The 18,737-nt window shown below is 39.2% G+C and overlaps 1 protein-coding gene across 2 annotated transcripts in view; it reads left to right on the top strand.

Moving 5' to 3' along the window:
• The window catches only part of LOC103353301 (kelch-like family member 13), a 40,887-nt gene that overhangs the window by 10,856 nt on the left and 11,294 nt on the right, over positions 1-18,737 (top strand). For both annotated transcript variants that reach the window (XM_008276211.1, XM_008276210.1), the window contains 4 exons: positions 13,640-13,781; positions 15,366-15,498; positions 16,688-16,884; positions 17,669-18,464. In XM_008276211.1, the coding sequence (XP_008274433.1) occupies positions 13,640-13,781; positions 15,366-15,498; positions 16,688-16,884; positions 17,669-18,464 (1,268 nt within the window). The remainder of the gene's footprint in view (positions 1-13,639; positions 13,782-15,365; positions 15,499-16,687; positions 16,885-17,668; positions 18,465-18,737) is intronic.

The raw sequence follows: 18,737 nt of genomic DNA, 5'->3' as shown, positions 1-18,737 counted from the left end.
GTCCATCTTCCTACACACACACACACAAACACACTGCTGCTTAACATGCGCCCTACCGCTGGATGAATTATAAACTTTAGAGAATTGTCTTGGAGCTTTTAATTCACCTGCCCTTTAGAATGGACATTTAGTTCCCGCTGACTTGTGGCCATTTTGTACAAAAAGCAACAGCCACCGAGGGATCATTTATTTTCATTGAAAGGCCAGAGGGGAGGCACAAGCAGTCTGGCTGGCAGAACATCAAGTGAGTTCAGTCAGGTGAAACTGTCAAATCTGTGCTCATCTCACACACGCACACATACTCGCCTACTCAAAAATGCATTGTGAAGAAGTTGGGTATAGTTTCACCAAACAGTTGGCCAGCCAGTCTGTATCTTATTTGATTAAAAATAAAATAAAAAACCCTGATACATTACAGAGACCGGATTGAACTCTCTTATCAGATGCATCAAATCAGATTCACCGCGCTCCAGTCTAGATGTCGGAGCATCAGTGAGAAAAAGCTCTGCAGGGCAACTGAAATAAGTCGGCACACCTGTTGAGCCATGAGCACATTTGGCCAAAAACTGTGTTATTACAGGTTTAAAAGCTAGATTGTAAAATAAATCTGTAGCCAGTCCACCGCAGAGATTCCCAAACTGCGTCAGTAGAAAATTCTTAATCTTGACCCTGTCAGTGAGCCAGGTCAGAGCTACTTCATACCAGTTCCATCTTTTTCTGCTTTGTTGCTTTGCTTTTGTGTAGATGTACAAGGTGTTCTCTATTCATCCCCTCCAAATCTCATTCCCTGGTAGCTACAGTAGTTGCACGCTCAGAGGGTGTAATTGGCCTCATGTAATGGAAGGTGTGCCACATCAGGACAGTAAAGGGAATTAAAAATAGAAATAAACGTCATCATTGTTGACCATATATAATTGTCTCTGCAATTAATCATGCTTTCCCCGTTAGTGACAAGTCGAGCCACTTTGTAAGCAAAGCTATGCTTCTCTACATAGTATGCTGACATTTCTCATTCCCTATTGCTTTGACACATCTCTAGCTTTTTTTGTTCAGTGTCTGGATTAAGTCCTCGGCTACACGTCCCCTGCTTTATCCTACATATGTTCAGTAATTCCACAAACCTGCAGTGGCAACACAGAACAGCCTATTTTGTCGATATTTCTAAAAGAAATAATGCAATCTTTCCTTAAAAATTACTATTATTGCCTGTAGCTGCCCTTTTGATTTGCATATATTGGGTCTTGCTGGGTCATGTAGCCGCTGTTACAGCATCCTTCATGTTGATTTAGCATTTATTACATATTGACAGATTGTCTGCTCCGCCCACAAGCAAGCATGTTATGAAGCTTGTTCGGCTCAGCTACTTGTAGTGTAGCTTCAAACTGTGTTTTTCAAACTTAATTTTAGGTACCAGTCCTTTTTAATGCGAAGGGCTTGACCTTAAAGTGCTCTTTGATTATAAAGTATAATTACAGACTCATTTTATTATACAGAGACAGCTAAGATTATTAGCAGTGATTGGGGCAATTATCTGGAGGTCATGGATAGTTTGTCCTAAACAGAATGAGCCACAAATGCTTACTTAAAATATCATGCACGTAATGGCTAATATGTTCCTTTTGCTGTCATTAATTTTTCAGTTTAATTAAAACCTGCATGTTCATTTTCTAATAAAAAAGTCTGTGTGTGATTGCCAGCATTTAAAAGAACAACTGTTGTAGTCTGTGAGCAGTACATTGTAACTATTTATTTAGTTAGTTAGGCCACGGTGTTAATTAAGAAAGTGCCAGTTTTCACCAGAATGGCCAGTGCAAGCAACATTTATTAGACACACAGGGTACAGATGTTTAAAATAGTCTATTAAGTACTATAATTGAACAAGGAAGCAAGTGGAGCACTCTACTCAATAGATGATGGCTCACTTTTCTGTATTTTGGTACACTAAAAATGGCTCTATTCATTTTGGTGATGAACATATTCACATTTTTAGATTGCACTCTAGACCCGGTGTCACATTTTAGAAGCGCCAAGGTCTGTGTGATGAAATAGGGAGCGTGTGTGAGAGCGGAATTTTGTTCAGCAAGAAACAAGTGTTGTTTTCTGTGGTGGAGATAGGGTAACAAAAGCTGCACTTAGATCTCTGAAATGTTGAGAGAAATTAATAGGTTTTCTTTTTTTCTCTCTTGCTCTCAAATAAGTAGTTAGTTGCAGCAGGAAATAAGGAGAAGCTGGAAAAAAAATATGTAGGGACCAATTCTTAGTGTTTGTATAGAATGCAGTAAAGCCAGTGGAAGGATATATATCCAGGCTCGTGCTGTAACCGGATAGGTTTGGTATTTGATATGTATTCAGTGTGGGAGACGTTGACCAATCGCATGTCTTTTTCGAGAGAGGGCAGTTTTTTTCTGTTGGCTATTCTCTAAGTACAGATGTGGCTTTACATCCGATGGGATCAGATTCAGATGATGAAGCCTGATTCAATGACAGAACATGCTGCAGGAAATATCGCTAATCCAGCATTTGCAACAACTGCCTACAGTGCAAAGCAACAAAATTAAAAGGAAAGCGTACTTGTCGAGGAAAGAGTCAAACCAGTGTAGTGAAATGCGTGTCAATATTAGTGAAGCATGGTCAGAACTGGAATTACAGTTTTTCTCAGTCGTTTTGGTACATTTCTCGAATCGTCCTCGACATTTGCAAATTTGCCGTTCTCAAAACAATTCGTACGAATAGCAAAACACCATGGATTACCTGCAAAAGGCAGTTACTTGCTCAAAATCATTAGGTCATCTCTCATAACTAAATATCTGTCAATGAACATGTCAGGGCCATCAGAATGACAAGTCCTTGTGTCAATGTGTACGGATAAGACAGTCAGATTGTTTAGGAGGGATGTAACTATGGCTGAAGTTTTGATCACAATTATTGTAAATTGTGAGTTATACCTTAGTGTATGTGGGAGACTGATTGCAAGAGACTGGACAAGATTCACATTTACTGTTTGTACTGTAATTTGTTGACAGACCATGTCATTGCAATACAGAAAGGAAAAGACAGCACTGCACAGCATCAAGACAAAAACAAAAAGTAGAAATGTGAACATAGGACAATCTCCTTAGGGAAAACTGTACATGCAGTGCTGTAGGAATTACAGTGCAGTCTTCCTCTATACTTGCCAGTTGATGGTTCATAAGATGCACCTTTGAGCTATTTCAGAAAACTGGTTGATCATTGGTTGATCTATGTGATGCTGCACACATTTCCCTTCATTAGAGAAAGTCAAGATTCACCTGGGAGCAATTTACCAATTCAGGGCAGATTTGGAAAAAGTGTAATGGAAATGCATAGGAATATGCTCGACATATTCTGACAACTTGTTTAATCATTTTGCATGTAAAGACTTATGTGATGAACTAATGACTAAATGTTGTGGGGGTGAGACTATTCAACATAGACCTTTTATAATACATTCTGATCAACATGATGTAAGCAGTTGATAATGTAGGAAACAGCAGAGAACTGTACATAATCATTTGCATGGATGTACCAAAGCATTTAGAACTTTTTCAAAGAAATGAGAAACTGCTTTTTGATGTGCACAAGCAACACAATGATGTGACGATTGAATAAGTAGTTTTGAGAATTTCAATTCTGGTCTGAGAAATGAACCAAAGAGACTGAGAAAAACTGTAAGTCCAGTACTTACAGTTTATCGAGCTTGTCATTCTTCTCTTAGACAGTTAGCTATTGTAGAGATTGGTCATGTTGTGTTGTTAGATTTACCATGCATGCTGGTGGTGAGTGGCTGTGTTTAATGTTGCTAATAGTTTAGCCTTCTGCTCATATTTTAAAGGCTCACAGCTGTGGCTGTTGCTGTTTCAATTTCATGTTTATGATCAACTTTGTTCTGGATGTGTGTGAAGTGCAAGAGGAGAATTTGTATTTTCAAATTCTGGTTTATGTTCTGTTTTTTATTTTTCTATGTCTAACCTTTTCCAGATTTCTGTCTACTGTAGCTTAAATAACATCCACAAATAACCTCAGCCATGTTGGAAGTCTCTGTGCTGCTGTCATAGTATCGTTGCAACAATCATTTTTTTACGGCTGCGTTCCTGATCTGTGGTGCTCAAGCATTGTGTTTCATGATATTGGAAGGTGTTTCTAAGATGTCCTATTTTTTATGACTAAAAATCAATTTATTGCTTCTGAAAGTGGAACGTTTTGCAGCGTTGCTGTACTGGATTGAATTACATTATATAGCACTTGAGCACTACTGCATCATAAGATGTGTTTTTTTCCTCCCAGGACTGGAAGCTGGTCATGGAGCTTTATTACATTGCTGTGCTCAGTGAGGAGACTTTTCAGTACAGGTGTCTATCATTGCTCTGCTTACCCGGACAAATAGGGATTTCCCTGTTGACTTCACTGACATCCCTTCAGATGTGCTCATAAAGTTGTCCTTGTATTGTTTCCATCCATACACCTTGTCACCTTTTCTTGTGCATTTCTGTTTTTTATGTGAGTGGTTTGGATTGAGCTGCTGGAGTGTATGTTCTGAGCAGCAGTCAGACTGTAGGAGTCTTGTGATCTTTTTGTTGGGGTATACACACCCACAAACACACACCAAATGTTGTGGATTCCCAAAGTATTTGGAAACCTTCACTTTTTGCACATTTTATTGTGCTGTAGATTTAGTTTTAAATGGATAAAAAATGCCACTTTGCCCATCAGTCAACACTCCGTAACTCTTAATGACAAAGTGAAAACACATTCTCAGAATCTTTTTCCAAATCTATTAAAAATCAAAAACTAAAGCCTTTCATTTTCAGAAGTATTCCGACCCTTAATTCAGTGCTTCTGGAAGTCCCTCTGGCAGCAATTAAAGCTTCTAGTCGACTTGAGTAAGTCTCTACAAGCTTTGCAAACATGGATGGGTGCAATTTATCGCATTCTTCCTGGCAGCTCCTCTCAAGCTCTGTCAGATTGGACGGGAATTGTCTCTGGGCTGCCATTATCTAGAATATCCACAGATGTTCTATAAGGTTTAAGTCTTGGAGGACCATCAGAGGCTTGTCCCAGGCCACTCCACATGTCGTCTTTACTCTATACTTAGGCTCATTGTAGGACCGAGCAGTGATCCTTCATGTGTACTCAGTCGCAGGTTTTCTTCAAGGACCTCTCTGTATTTGACTGCATTCGTCCTTCCCTGAGGTTTGACATATTTCCTAGTCCCTGCAGCTGAGAAGCAGCCCAAGAACATCAAGCCTCCATCCACCCCCATGTTTCACTGTAGGGATGCTTGTTGTTTTGCCCAAAGAGTTCAATTTCTCTTATCAGACCTGAGAATCCTTCCTCTTGCTGTAGGTCCTTCAAAATGCCATTTGACAAACTCCAAGTGGGCTGTCGTGTGCCTTTTACTGGAGTGACTTCCATCTAGCTGTTTTACCTTAAAACCCTGATTGATGAAGTGCTGCTGAGATAGCAGTCCTTCCAGCAGCATTCTTAGCCTCTGTTAGAGTGACCATTTGGTGAGATGGCTAACTCCGTGAAGAGTCCTGGTGGTTCCAAACTTCTTCCATTTCAGAATTACTTAGGTCGCTCTGCTCCTGTCAGCACTTAAGAAATAGTTTTATATCCTTGCCTGATATATGTCTAGTCACATTTTCATCATGGGTGTCTAAAGAGAGCACCTTGGACTTCATGTCTTTTTGCCCTGACATGCTGTGTGATTTGTGGAACCTTTTATATACACAGGCATGTGCCTCTCTACACTACAGTATCTCCAACCAATTCAATTTGCCACAACTGAACTCCAGCCAGGTTTTAGACACATTTCAAGGACAATTAAAGGATGTAGCTGATCACAGTTGGAGCCACTACTGAAGGTCTGAACGCTTTATTGTAAATGAGAGCTTTCAGTTTTGGATTTTTAATAAATGTCCAAAAAATTCTTGATACGTGTTTTTAAATTTCATCTCGTGTTAGTGAGTGCAGACTGACGGGGGAGAAATGTCAGAAAAGTTTACTCATTTAAAATTAAAGTGCGTCTGAATACCTTATGAATCCATGAAATGTTGAGTTTGCTCTTTCCTTTCCACTCTGCCAATTCCACTGCTGTCTTTTTGCTTTCAGGCAATTCCTGTGTTCTTGTTAAAACAGTATGTCACATTAGTTCACTGTAACTGTAAGCAACTTGGAAAATGTAATGAAACATTTAAATGGCTGTGCAGTGCAGTTTGTACAAAAATTAGTCAAAAATGTGCTGCAGTCAGTTTTTCATCAGCACTGCACACGTTTTATTTGGGATTTCGAGGTTTTCTGAGCTCGTGCTGCCAGTCTCCTGTGAGGTCATTTTGAAGCAGAGCCCAGAAGTTTGCATTATAAAGACTTGCCTGATAACAGACTTACCACAATACACTTTTAACTGACCATGATGATAACACTTACCACTGAGGAACCCGAGCTCAGTTGCACAGTGCTGTCAATTTATCGCTGGAAAAGGGGATTTGCTCAGAAAAGATGAGGCAAAATTGAATCAGAAAATAATGCGAACCAGTCCTTTAACATTTAATTTCTTGTAAATGACACCCTACAAGTTTGAGGACATTTTGATTCAGAAACCATGGCAGATGTTAAAAACCTAAAATAGATCAGATTAATAAAAGTTTCTATCAATGCATGACAAAGCATGACGAGGCCGTAAAGCCATACTCATTAAGCTTTTAAGACCCTTCCACTGTCATCCCAGGCAAAAAGCCAAGTTGACTTGAGCTTCCTGAAGTGTCACTGGTGGAAGAATGTTTTTCAGCTTTCTGCTGCCATGTAGGGACTGAATAGACTGCCAGCCTTGTTTCTTCATTACTTCGTTTTCACCCTTTTCAACTTTCTCCTCTGCTTTATTTTTTCCATGTCTTTTCTTCTAGTCCTCGTGGATCGAACAGGAAATCAAAATATAAGGCAGAAGCATATAATCAAGTATAGATCCAAAAATAAAGGACATTTATCTTGATCTATAATTTACCACTTGAGATTCAGCCTGTGGTCAGCGTTTTTGTGTTTGAACAGTTTAATGGAAAACGGATGAAACAGGAGCTTTCTTTTGATTATTTTAACTCCTCCAAATTTGAGGCTTCTGACAGAACAGTGTACCCACTAGGAGATATTTTATACATATTATACTGCGTAGTTCGATAGGAGGTTTAATATTCATCCGTTCTCATTTAGTTGAATGTTCTCTACAATGTACTGTGGATTATTAAACTAAACTGGGACATTTGTGTACAATCGTCCTCAAATGTATCCAGACCCTCCCATTAAAGGAGGGAAAAAAAACAGCTGTCACTGAAATAATTTGAAATAGACAAAAGTAATAATAAATAAAAATGTAATGAAAATCATGACATTGTTTTTGAATTGTGGTTCAACACAAATATTTAAAAAAAACAAAAAAAACCCAAAAACAACAACAGACAAGCGTGATGGGACCCATAAACTAATATTTTGTTGAACAACCCTTTGAGACAATCACTGCAATCAAGTGTTTTCCGTAACTCTCAATCAGACTTCTGTACCTGTTGACAGGTATTTAGATTTTGGCCACTGCTCATCAACAAAGTGCTCTAATTTGTTTTTTTTTATTACATTTTTCTTTTCAACCACAATTTCAAAGAAATGTCTCATTTCACTAATTATAATTTTGAGAATTTTTATTTATTATTATTTTTTTCAGTTTCTAGTTATTTGCGTGACTATTGTGAATTTTGTCTTTTCTTTAATGGAAGGGTATGAATACATTTGAGGACGACTGTATCATTGAAGTCATACATTTTCATACACTATTATGCAAACATATTTACCAGTGTATAGGTAAAACTTTAAAAAGTAAACTGAATTTCACATGAAACATCAGAAATACATTTATAATTGCCATTGGTAGTTTGTATTCGACAGGCTAATAGTTTGTGAATTACATTTTGCATTGGGCTGTGCTGAGCTGTACTCACGCTTCCAAACTCTCACCGGTCACACTTGGAACTAGAGATCCGGTTTCTGTTCTCTGGTGTCTTTGGGAAGAGCAGAACTTTAATGTGGGATGCTGTAGCTGTTGTCTTCTTTGTCTCGTTCCGGCAGCCACCAACACTCCTTTGTGGTTTGGACAACCCACTCTCTCCTCGCTGCCTGTCCGACTTACCACCTGACGGGGTAAATGTACCAGTACATTGCCTGTGCTCTGTGTCAGTGTGATTGTGACTACCGTTTAAGCCATCAGCGTTTAGTGGTACTGGTGTTCACAAAATTCCTGCTAGACGTAGTCCATTATCACCTCCTTGTAAAATGTTTCTCATTAGCGATCCCATCCTTTCATCGTCGTTTTAATAGTGGTGCTGTGTTTAAGTATTGCTCGTCAAGATTTGTGTGTAATAGAGCACGTGTGGCCAGATCATACAGTCCTACCTAGTTTTCCTTACCTCTTGTAGAAGTCTCTATGTTTTTGTGCTTATTTTGTTCTTGCTGTTTTATGTATTTGGTCTTTCTACCTGTTCCTCAGTTCAGCATGTGAACGGAATGACAATTAGATGTAGCCTCTCTTAATGTGTATCCATCATACAACCCAAATGTCTTTGGCCTAATCATTAAAGCCTTGGGAGAAGACTGCGGTCGACCGTTGGTCGGCAGACGTCTTCGTGGTTTGTTCAAGTGCAAAGATGTGAAGCGATGTGAGGTGACACAAAACGTTTGATCAGTCAGCTCATGTTGGCTTTGAATTCTGCCTAAAGTAAAGTTTGTTTGAGAAGAAAAGAGAAGAAACGTTTTCATCCCACCCTTCCTGGACATGCAGCTTTTATTTTAGTAATTTTAAAATGTCAAATTGCACAAGTTTCTCTGTTTGTTAAAATCAATGACTTAAAAAAAAAAAAAAGAAGAAGATTATGCAGCAAGTGACGTTTTAATAGTTTGAGTCAGAATACTTTTTCCCCTCCAAGTTGTGCCTCACATCGTTGCAAACAAAAAATAATGTGCTGTTCCCTCTTTTTTTCTGTTTACTTTTTGTTTTTTATAGCATGAAGAACAACTCCCAGCATTCTCATTTAGTTTGTAAAGTTAATCAATTAATATGCAACAATTACTTCTCCTAAGATAGTTATTAAAGGATGACCGCTTACAGCTTGATACTAATGTGAACATCAGGGAAATCACAAGAGCCAAGCAGGAGTTTTACTTCCCTCCTCTGTTCATTAACAAAGCAGACCAAAGAAAGAGTTTCAGCAGTTATACACACTTGATTTGCGTCACACACCAAAGTGAGACACCTGGCTCTAAATATGGAAACGCAAATGAATGTGGTAATTTACATATCTATAGGTGTAGGCCTTTTTGAAGCCATCAGATTATTGCTTTTTCTCTTTTGTTGTTGTTCTCAGTCGCGTAGATGAATGATGGGTATCAGCATTTAGGTGTGATTATTGATTCAGTCTCTACTTTAACCTGATTCTGAGACTTGATGGCCAAATATCTGTCTACATGTGTCAAGATGTGGTGACATTAATTTTACTTCACATCTCCTGAATCCATTTTTTTCCCCCCCAAGAAAAACAATCTCACACACACCCTGCTCACTCCCTTTTTCACTATGACCGATAGCCCATGAGCATTTTGATTCCGACATTTGTCAAAATTATCCCCAAAAAGCTACAAGGTGCTTTTTTTTCTTTTTTTAATCATGTGTGCTACCAAGTCTTTATGTAATAAATGCACAAATCAGCTTGCTGATGACTCCTACAATAGACCAGCATCAGATGGTTTGATGGGATGTATGTATGTTACATAAAGGCTGCTCTGCCTACCTATTAGAGGGCTAACATTATATGAGATCACTCTTAAAATAGAGCTGCATTGAAAGGTTAGAAGTACATGTAATGTACTGTGAGGGGTGTTGTATTCCCTGACTTACTTTCACATGTTCAGTGCTTTTACATACAAGCCATATTTTTTTTTTTTTTTTTACAATTATTGAGAGCTAAACATTGGTAGCTCACTTAAAGTAATTCTCGTTGGAATGTTTATAGACCATAGATGTAAACTATATATATTTACAGGAGTTGCTTAGTATGAAGGACATTCTTTAGTTCTTCATTCGAGGCATATATTTCCCTCTGCCCTTGAAAAGAAAATTAAATGTACATGTCCTCACCTTTGTTCTATTTTCATCTCACTGTTATTGAGAGAGAAGAATACAGAGAGAGAGCTGTTTTCAGGCAAAGTGAGAAAAAGTTCAGAATATCAGATGGCATGCGTCAGCCTGCCACATTAACAAAGAAAGTAATTTCATACTTAAAGCAGAACGGTGTGACATTGACAGCAGGCTTCCTGATCTTTAAATGTTTCTATAAACTATATTTGGTTTGAAAATGTTAAGTAACATCCCTTCAAAGTACAGGGAGCATTTACTTACAAATGATAAAACCACTCTGCAAACCACAAAAAAAAAAAAGTGTTCTGCCAGACAAGGACTTCGAATTACTTCATTATATAAATAGTCCACCCAAAAACCATTAGTCTTCTACATCTGACAAGCGCTGCCTGCTCATGTGCCTGTTTGAAGACACAAATTTACTGCTGTGCTGAGCCAGACATTTTTGTAAAGGAATATTTTATCAAAACCAGGCCAATCTTCATCAGAAAATGAACAGTTTTTTTAAGCCTCGGATGCCACGTTCGTTGGCTATTGTGTCATCTCTGTGTATTACATTGAGAGCAGTTGGAATATTTGAAGACTTTTCATTTAGGGTGAGAAGTGCAGACCTTTTGTTGGACATTGCACTTGATCGACATTCTGTTCGTGCATCATCTCTCGCTAGAAGTAGAGCAGGTAAAGACGCTTTTTGTAGTTTAATAAATGACGCTCTTAACACCAAGGCCAGCTGTTTGTTGTTGTTTTTTTTGTTTTTTTATCTCACTTTTAAAGGAAGTAGCCAATTAAAAGCAACCCACATGGCTTGCTTAGCTCATGAACTCCAGACAGTTCTGCTGCTTGATGACAAATGACAAATGCTCGGCTGACTTTGTTGAGCCATAGATTATTATAATTTTTTACCCAAATGAGCTTCATTCTCTAATGTCAGTTTTGTCTGCACAAAATGTACCCACATCCCCTGAGTATTCCCCTCGGGGCTCTGAGTCACGCTTGCCATCTTTCCACGTTCATTCTCTGTGGAGCAGTTAAGGATTTTTACACCATGTTACATCACACGTATTGAGGCTCTAATTGTATCAGGATTTTTATCCTTGTGTACATTTTTGATTATGCTCTCCTCATGTACAGGAATGTCATAAGAACTGTACAACACAGATGATGAGAAACACTTTAATATCATGCTTCCAGAGTGCAGATTTTTGTCCTTATTAGAAAGCTGTTAAAGACTAAAGAGTTCTGTTGCTCTGTATTAGAAATCAGTTATACATTCTGAAATTTACTTTAATCATAATTAGCAGTGTTTCATGTCCTAAGTTGTTTCTTTCTCCCCAAGCTCTGAAAACTGAGAACTAATGGCAGTACATATAATGTGGCCTTAGTCACAGCATTTCTAAAAAAGCTAATGATATTTTCATTGCTGTGTAGCCCATTTCAAGATAGTTTGTTTTCATCTCATGTCCTCATTTTACTCCACAAGATGATGCATCACATCGCTGTGCAGTTTATTGAAGGAGAGAGCTTCCACACCCATCAGTATCCTGCTCGAGTCAGAAGACTTAAGTGTCCCTACGTGTATAGAGGCTGCATTATGGTGTGTTTATCAATAAGCCTCCACAATAATTCCACTTTTTATGCTCGGCGAGAATATCCTTCAAGCATCAACTTGAAGCCAGCCATTTCACTTTCACTTTACTACTTACTTTTGAAAATACTTGGTGGATATTTTTCTGTGATGCACATTTTATATCTTTGGTCCTAAACCTCTGCTGTTAGCATCTACAGGCCACAATGCTCATTAGGACCTGCAGTCCAGAAATGTTGGACGGAGCAAACAACAAGAAAAATGCTGAGCTGGTGGTAGATGTGGTGCGAAAGAGAAGACCATTCTCAAGGCCTTATCCATTCACAAATGATCCATACAAATTTTGTGGTCAGTCTATTGCATTAAGATGTGTCTTTTTGACAGTTTAGCCCGACGGAGGCACAAAGTGAAAGTTGGTATAGACTGGTCAAAATGGAAATGGTTCATCATACAAGGAGCATGAATGTGTTCAGGACATTTTTTTTATTTTGGATATTTGTTGTGTACAAGTAGTATATAGTGATTTTATCCAATGTGCACCTTATTTACACACACCTGCGAGTTACCATGCCTAGTTGAGCACCCTGGTTGCTTTTCGGTTAAAGCTGCAGTGTTGCTCAGTCAGACCTAGCCACATTTACGCATCACTTTCAACAAGGCCCAAGTTTGAACTGCATTCAGTCACATTATTGGATAATCACACACAAGATTATGACATACTGACATAGGACGTTGACGTGTAGTGGCACAACCTCATGTGTTGTACATTACTTGATGTGCTGTCCAGTGTTGCGTATATGGCAAATATTGGCTGCATACCATGGGTTGGGGTTACTACACTAAGGAAAGCCATTAGGAATATTAATGTGAAAGTAACCTTTGTTTGAGTGACTGAATAGGCTTATGAAGCCAGCAGTGTTGTGCATCTGTCTGAAAAGGGCGTAGGGACACCTTGAGATGTGTATCAGGAATACACTGTACCACAATGGAAATAGCTGATTGTGGCACCAGAGTGCATTGTCGGTACAATGAACATCAGATTTAATGGAAATCTGTCAAATACATAGCCTTTGGATATGAACAGATTTCAGTTGGTCACACATGTCGGTGGGAATGGCCATCTTCAGAGGACCATGAATATTTTTGTCAGGTTTAAAGGCAGTCTGGACAATATTGTCATATGTTACTTTGGACCAAACGGTAAATGGACAGACTGCCTAATCACTCCTGCTGGAGGTCTGGCAGACATGGTTTGGATTCTATATATAGCTGCATGTAGCTTGTTCATATCTATACAACTAAGTTGTCTCATAGATGCTCTAAATATGACATCATGCTGCGGACTTCACAACACATTTTGTTTTAGAAATTAGCCAGTTATGTTTAGAATTTGTACACATCTATGTTGGCACGGCATTATTATGATTAAGAGTTAGCCTTAAATTTCATGATTTTGAACCTAGACATTGACTTCCAATGATCGTACAACTGAGTCACATTCTTCACTGATGTTATGTAGAAAAAATCTTGAATGGTATCTCATAATATAGGTCCTTCAGAGAATTGCTTAGATTTTATTATTCTCTTTTTTCACAACCAAGGACAATGTTTTAATGAAATCTGTAAGCAGGTATTCACCTTGTTCGCTTCACTTGCCACAGCTTTCACTGTTGCTTCAGCCTTGCAGACCTACAACTTTTAGGTGACAGTTTGTCTAACAATTAGGCTACCTCCACCCAATATGTCCTTAAGTTGTGTCCCTTTGAAAACTTATCTGTCCTACTTTCCATACGCTAAAATTAGATGGAAACGTGTTTTTGCTACCCTTTTGAGGTAAAAACTTCTTTCCTTTTCCCTAATAGATCCCTCGTGGAGGACGACGACGCTCACATGAAAGTTGCTCTGGGCTATGGTGATATGGGCATCTCTGCTCATCTTCAGGCATCAAAGACTGGAAACACTCGATTTTTCACAAGCAACACACACAGCTCAGTGGTTCTTCAGGTGAGAGTTCAGACACACAGCCAGAGTCTTAGTTGAGTGCTGAGAGAAATATCGTCATTGCCTGATAATATTTACACACCCCCTACTATTCCTTTAGAAATCCTACTGGGCTATAGAGCTCTAGATCCGTAAACATTTGCTGATTGCAGGCTGCAAAGATGGTGATTCCTGTTTCTTAGCATCAATCTTGAAACGAGATGAGACACTGTCTAGGTTAATCTATGCCAACTAAAACACTACAGACTAGAATATTTGTATATATTGAGTTTTTTTTGCAATTCAGAAACCCTCTACTCTACAAATTCTAATAGCATCACAAAGCCCGTGGCATGAATTACTGGTACAATTCAATATCTTAGGTAATATTTCAGCATGTAACCAAAAGCATTGGGGATTTTGTTTCTGTGTAATTCGATGTAAAGACTCAACACAATCCTATATTATGATAAACTGCTGATCGAAAATGCAGCAAAAGCTTTAAAAGAATTAAATAGACTTTCAAAGTTATCTGCTCTTCTCAAAAATATCAGCTCGCACAGATTTGTATTAATTTTTTTGTTTTGGCAGTCGGAAAGGGACATAAATCATTTGATTGGTGGCCGCTTTAGCATGTCTCTAGTGATTGGTGCAAAGTGAAGATGACCCTAAACTTGTGGTAGTGGGTGCTGGCACCGCGCTGTTTGCTGCAACAGCAACGACTGCCCTTCCTAACCAGCTCTCATTGTAAATGAATGGCCGTTGGCTGCCTGTGCTGCTCATTAATCTTCCGGTGTCACAGCACAGTAAGAGAATGATAATGATTTTTCTAGCCTATCCGATCTTAGACCCTGATAGTAGAATCTGTTAGTCTTAATTAGGTGGAGGCAGCGCACCTAAACCCCACTCACCCACTGATTATTGCAAGAGTTTAAGATGTTAGTATGTTTAGGTATATGTTAGTACGACCTGCCATATCTTTTGAGAGGTTAGATGTGATAGGTAGTGAAATCAAGTGTGTATAATCAAGTGCAATATCAAATATTTCCACGAAGAGAAGAAAAAAAGTGAATTAAAGTGTAGCCATAGTCTGATGCACTGCCTTTAAGCTGCTACTCCCACCATGTTTAAGTATGCCTAAAGAGGACGGTATGGCTGTCGCTCTAAACATATAATTCTGAAGCAGTTACGTGCAAGAAAGTCAAGAAAACAAGCAGGCCAAGATCAGACAGACAGCTCACGCAGACCAGAGGGCTGTCACATATCATTTCGGGTCTGTGAGCTCATGTCTGACAGGCCGTTGCTGACGGTGTTTTGTTTAATCCTTACTGGAACACTGAAGTTCAAGTTTAGGATTGGATGGGAAATACAGTTTTGTACTGAGCTCAAATGCGCTGGCTGAGACAAATGAGTTTTTGTGTCTGTGACCTTATTAGACGAGAGTTTTAGTAATCACATAGTCCTCCTGGTCAGGCCTCCACTGAGCCGAGCTCTCCTTCTCTGGAGTAAAAACGTTGCATGGTGCAGGTCCTCTAAGTTTGGCTCAGTAACACATCCCTCTCACATATTTATCTCGCCTTTTTGTCTTGTCTTTAACATTTTTTTCAGGGATTTGACCAGCTGAGGATAGAGGGTTTGCTATGCGACGTCACGCTGGTGGCTGGGGATGGCGATGAAGCTTTCCCTGTACATCGTGCAATGATGGCCTCGTCCTCCGACTATTTCAAAGCCATGTTCACAGGTGGGTCTGCAAAGCCTTACTGTGACCAGACCATCTGTTCATGTGGGGCTTAGTCAGTTAATTTAATGTACTCTTTCCGTGTGAGATGTGGTATTTACTGCCACGAGACATGCATTTGATTACTTAATCTTCTTCCTTCGCTGCCTTCATGAATATTTTTTATTCATGGACATGCATTTGCACATAGCCATGTCACAGTAATTTTGCATACTGAGAAATTACTCAAACTGACCTTGTGCACATATCCTTGTAGTAGTGTCTTTGTGTGTGTGTTTGGGTGTGTGTGTGTGTGTGTGCATTCATGTTATAAAACCAACTTGGTGAAGTCATTATTATGCATTCATGTTCATGGCCACTGAATGAATATAAATGAATCTAAATGTGATTTACAAGTTTGGTTCATCGTCTTGGCACTCTGTTTACAAAGGCAAAAGAACAGTGAGTACTTTAATATACATGCATGTATGTAGGGTACTTTCAGGAAAAATATTCTAATTCTTTTTTGGATACAACCACGATTCTAGGATTCAGTACGGAAATTAAATCGAAAAGACAGTTTATGTGGCTTTTTCAAGTCAGCCACAGAGATTGTGAGTTACTGCTGTGAAAGGACCTTTGAATTAAAGTGTTTATAATTCAAAAACTAGAGCTTTGATTTGTAACTTAGTGCCATATTTATTTGCATTACTTTGTATGTAATGGGTAATGAAAGTGAATTTTAATTTTAAAACAGCTGACAGGGATACTTTGGGTCTCACATCATGACAGTAGAGGAAGTAACTTTGGTATATTGGCATTTAAATGATACCAGTAAGATGAAGAAAGTTCTGCAATGACAACAGAAGGAGTGTGTTTAAGTAGCAGTAAGGAGAAACTGTGCTTAGAGTGAGGGACAGCTCATTAGTGATAAGAAGGCTGTGGGAATAAATGCTGAGCAGGTTTCTCCTTAGACCTTCAGTTCTTTCTCTGAACAGAAGTCCTTTGACACTGAAACATTTCATTGACATTTGCATCAAAATGATGTATAGGCATATTTATTTTTAGCTTCAGTGACTTTTTTTCCTCCCCCCGTTATGCAGGGCCTTTAAAAATCTAAATCACAGACCTGTCAGTCATATAGGATAGTATACGAGCTGAACCATGTGTAACCATCAGTTATTTTGTCATCCCCTATTCTCCCCTGATGCAGGTGGAATGAAAGAACAGGATTTAATGTGCATCAAGCTTCACGGAGTAAACCGAATAGGCCTGAAGAAGATCATTGACTTTATCTACACAGCAAAGTTGTCGCTCAACATGGAGAATCTGCAAGACACACTTGAGGCAGCCAGCTTCTTACAAATCCTTCCTGTGCTGGATTTTTGCAAGGTCTTTCTTATATCTGGGGTAAGGAAGCAGATACACAAGCCACATGTTAATTTTACTATACGATTCCTTTCAGCCTTCAATGGTTGTTTTTGGTTTATCTTAAAAGAGAAGCCATTTTGAACGCATTTCTGGTCACTGGATGAAATAACTGGATACAAGAATGTCAAAACACATTTCAGATAAATTCTGTAGTTTAATATAAGTAATTTTTGCCCAAATATTTTGGATTAAACTGGTGTGGAAGTCCATTTCAAGAACGATTATGTTTATGCTGTCTGTTGTTTAATGGTGAGTCAAAATACATATTTTTTTCTTTATCATTTCAAGTCTGAGTTTAGGTTTGCTTTCTTCCATTAACTTTGGTGATCAAGCACTGAATATCTATTAGCCACTGAGAGAAAGCTGTATAGAAATGGTATATAAAACAAGCAGATAACAATGCATATGGACTCTGGTGTTTTCAGAAGGTGTGTGCTTGTTTTTACTTTTTAGACAACCAAAATGTATTTCACTTAGTCATTTCTGGAACCCATATTGATCCTAAAATTAAAAGCAAATCTTATTACACTTACAGTGATAGAAAACAGAGAAAGGCAGCAAATTCTCCTGAGTACAATTTATATTCTGTTATCAGTGTAGACTATATGTTAATTTGCCTCTGACTGCTACATCCCTCAGTGCTGAAGCAACAATATTTTGTAATTGGATATCATTCTGCCTGTCATCCTCTCATTCGTGTCCTGTGATATCTTATCAGTCTTAGCTGCAGCTTTCCAAGATTCTTACTTGTTTTTCTTCGCAGGTTTCTCTTGACAACTGTGTGGAGGTGGGGCGCATTGCCAACACATACAACCTCACAGAGGTGGACAAATATGTCAACAACTTTATCCTGAAGAACTTCCCCTCATTGCTGGGCACAGGAGAGTTTGTCAAGCTGCCATTTGAACGGTTGGCTTTTGTACTGTCCAGTAACAGCTTGAAACACTGCACTGAGTTAGACCTGTTCAAGGCTGCTTGCCGCTGGCTACGCTATGAAGACGGTCGTATGGACTATGCCCCAAAGCTCATGAAGAACATCCGTTTTCCCCTCATGAACCCACAGGAGCTCATCAATCATGTGCAGACAGTGGACTTTATGCGCACAGACAACACCTGTGTCAACCTTCTCCTGGAAGCTAGCAACTACCAAATGATGCCCTACATGCAGCCAGTTATGCAGTCAGAACGGACAGCCATCCGCTCAGACAGTGCCCACCTGGTCACTCTGGGTGGTGTTCTGCGCCAGCAGCTAGTTGTAAGTAAGGAGCTGCGTCTCTTTGATGAGAAGGCTCATGAATGGAAGGCGCTGGCACCCATGGATGCACCTCGCTACCAACACGGCATTGCAGTCATCGGCAACTTTCTCTATGTCGTGGGTGGCCAAAGCAACTATGACACCAAAGGCAAGACGGCGGTGGACACCGTGTTCCGGTACGACCCTCGCTACAACAAATGGATCCAGGTGGCATGCCTTAATGAGAAACGTACCTTCTTCCACCTCAGTGCACTCAAGGGACACCTCTACGCTGTCGGTGGAAGGAATGCTGCCGGGGAGCTTGGTGAGTTTATTTCCCTGCATGTTTGTTTTATGTTTCCTTTTAAGCGTCAACAGGAGTCTTTAATTAATATTGTATGAGAATTTACACTTAAATATCAAGGAGCAGTCGGAGAAAGAATGTGCAGTTTAATACGGCTGCAAGCATACTGACGCCAGTAATCAAGGGTTGTGCCTACACATTATCATTTGCTGTTTCAACATGTCGCGTGCATAATCTCTGTGTAATTTAATAAAATTCAGAGGGTGGGCACATTATCACAAACACCCTACCAGT

The sequence above is a fragment of the Stegastes partitus genome, unplaced genomic scaffold (genome assembly GCF_000690725.1).
Source record: "Stegastes partitus isolate 25-593 unplaced genomic scaffold, Stegastes_partitus-1.0.2 Scaffold67, whole genome shotgun sequence".
NCBI classification, from domain to species: Eukaryota; Metazoa; Chordata; class Actinopteri; family Pomacentridae; genus Stegastes; species Stegastes partitus.
This window is presented reverse-complemented; position numbering and strand designations above follow the sequence as displayed.